This window comes from Triticum urartu, chromosome 6 (genome assembly GCF_003073215.2).
Source record: "Triticum urartu cultivar G1812 chromosome 6, Tu2.1, whole genome shotgun sequence".
In the NCBI taxonomy this organism is placed as follows: domain Eukaryota; kingdom Viridiplantae; phylum Streptophyta; class Magnoliopsida; order Poales; family Poaceae; genus Triticum; species Triticum urartu.
This window is the reverse complement of record NC_053027.1, coordinates 566879058-566880981: the sequence shown is the minus strand read 5'-3', so window position 1 is coordinate 566880981 and position 1924 is coordinate 566879058. Positions and strand designations below refer to the sequence as shown.

The window sequence follows — 1924 nt, the reverse complement described above, 5'->3', positions numbered from 1 at the left end:
TTGAAATGGATGCGGTCTAGAAATTTCAATTTCAATTTCACTTTTCAGTCTCACATTATATATACCAATTACATTTCAATCCCTCTGCTGGTACTAGATTTGGCATGCAGGCGGACGGCGTCCGCGAGCCCGCACGCATCCATGAGATGGAAATTAAGCCTAGCACGCTTATTAATCCATCTGCCTGCATCCCTAGTACTCCGTACTAGAATCGGAGGAGGAGGAGACCCTATGAACCTCAGACTCCAGTACTTGTAGAAGAAGGTGGTACCACATTGGACAAAACATATAACAAGACCGAGACGGACATGGCTACAGGTATGGCGCAGCCCTAATAAATCATGGCAACCTGTCGACCGCGCCACGACGTAGACGACATTATTACGATATATACGGATCCAAGAGGCATCCCGGCGAGCGGCGCCCCGAAAAGATCCACCGTACCAATTCTAACTTGGACAACATGAGCGCCTTGATCAGGAATCTCCGCCCCGCGCTGTCCGGGCTACTGCGGTCCAAGCCCGCTATCCGAACGCCTCTTCCACTGCCGTCGTCGACCGCCCCGCGCCCGCGCTGCTACCACGCGCCGTCGACGCGGCGATCTCACGAGGCCCTGCGATCGCCGCCCCGCCTTGGCCGCCTCTTCCAACGTGACTCTCTCGTCCGTCGACCACCGCCGTCGTCGCCGCATGCGCCAGCGGTCCCACTCCCACGCCCACGGCACTACTCCTCCAGCCGGCCAAGAAGTTCCAGCGACGTGAAATCCCAGATAGTCTTCGCGGGGATCGTCATCATCGTCGGCGGCGCGGTCACCATCTGCTACGGCACCTTCGAGACCGTGCCCTACACCAACCGCCGCCACTTCGTCGTCCTCACGCACTCGGGAGAGCTCAAGCTCGGCGACTGGATCTTCACCGGGGAGAAGAAGAAGCTGGGCGACAAGGTCCTCCCTCCGTCCCACCCTGCTTTTGTCCGTGTCCACGGCATCGCCTCCGAGATCATCCGCGCCGCCGGACGCAGCCTCGCCGTCCACGATGACAATAAGCTCCTTGACGGCGAAATATGGGTCGGCGACGCGGCGCCGAGCTCCAAGAAGAAGGCTCATACTCTTTGGGGAACACCGAGGCAGCCGACGACCAACCACCTCGACGGGTTCAAGTGGGAGGTGATCGTCGTCAACAATAAGCAGGTGAACGCCATGTGCGCGCCCGGTGGCAAGATCATAGTCTACACCGGGCTGCTCGACAAGTTCAGCACCGACGCTGAGATCGCCACGGTGCTAGGGCACGAGGTACGTACGTTAGCTTGCAAAAACATCTTATATTGTGAGACGGAGTACCTCACATTGGGTGGTTGTTTGTATCGCCTCGTATCGGCCGGCGGATTCTCTTGTAACTGTAGGTTGCGCACGCCATTGCAAGGCACACCGCAGAGGGGCTCACCAAGAACATGTGGATTCTCATGCTCACGGTTTTCCTGGGCATCTTTATCGATGAGCCAAAGATGATTGATAAGCTCGCCAAATACCTCCTCAGCCTGCCCTTCTCACGAAAGTATGTATCATGCAGCCTGTTGATTTAGGATTATATATTATTAACTTCCTTTTAAATGTTGTTCTTCATGCATGATCTTGTACAAGCTAGCTAATGTTACCTACATATAAATGCTATGTAGGATGGAGATAGAGGCAGATCACATTGGAATCCTGCTGCTCGCTGCCGCTGGTTTCGATCCACGCATAGCCCCTAAGGTCCACGAGAAGCTCGGAGAGCTCGGTGGGAATTCATCATCGTTCAAGGAGTACATGTCTACTCATCCTTGCAGCAAGAAAAGAACGCGGCTTTTACTGGATTCCAAGGTCATGGATAAGGCCATGGCGTTATATACAGAAGCAAGAGCGAGAAAAGAAGAAATTGATCAATGA

General features: G+C 54.5%; 1 protein-coding gene across 1 annotated transcript; it reads left to right on the top strand.

Annotated features, from left to right (window-relative positions):
* Positions 1 to 463: 463 nt before the first annotated feature.
* LOC125517056 (mitochondrial metalloendopeptidase OMA1-like) lies at positions 464 to 1924 on the top strand. The gene is made up of 3 exons (XM_048682275.1): positions 464 to 1291; positions 1402 to 1553; positions 1675 to 1924. Exons 1-3 carry the CDS (start codon positions 464 to 466, stop codon positions 1922 to 1924), a joined length of 1230 nt encoding a protein of 409 aa, XP_048538232.1.

Bases quoted from the DNA above. Each gene is read 5' to 3' on its own strand.
- LOC125517056 (XM_048682275.1), top strand. From the start codon at position 464: ATGAGCGCCTTGATCAGGAATCTCCGCCCCGCGCTGTCCGGGCTACTG. The intron at 1,292-1,401 runs GTACGTACGTTA...TTGTAACTGTAG, and splicing joins CCACGGTGCTAGGGCACGAG to GTTGCGCACGCCATTGCAAG. The intron at 1,554-1,674 runs GTATGTATCATG...AATGCTATGTAG, and splicing joins AGCCTGCCCTTCTCACGAAA to GATGGAGATAGAGGCAGATC.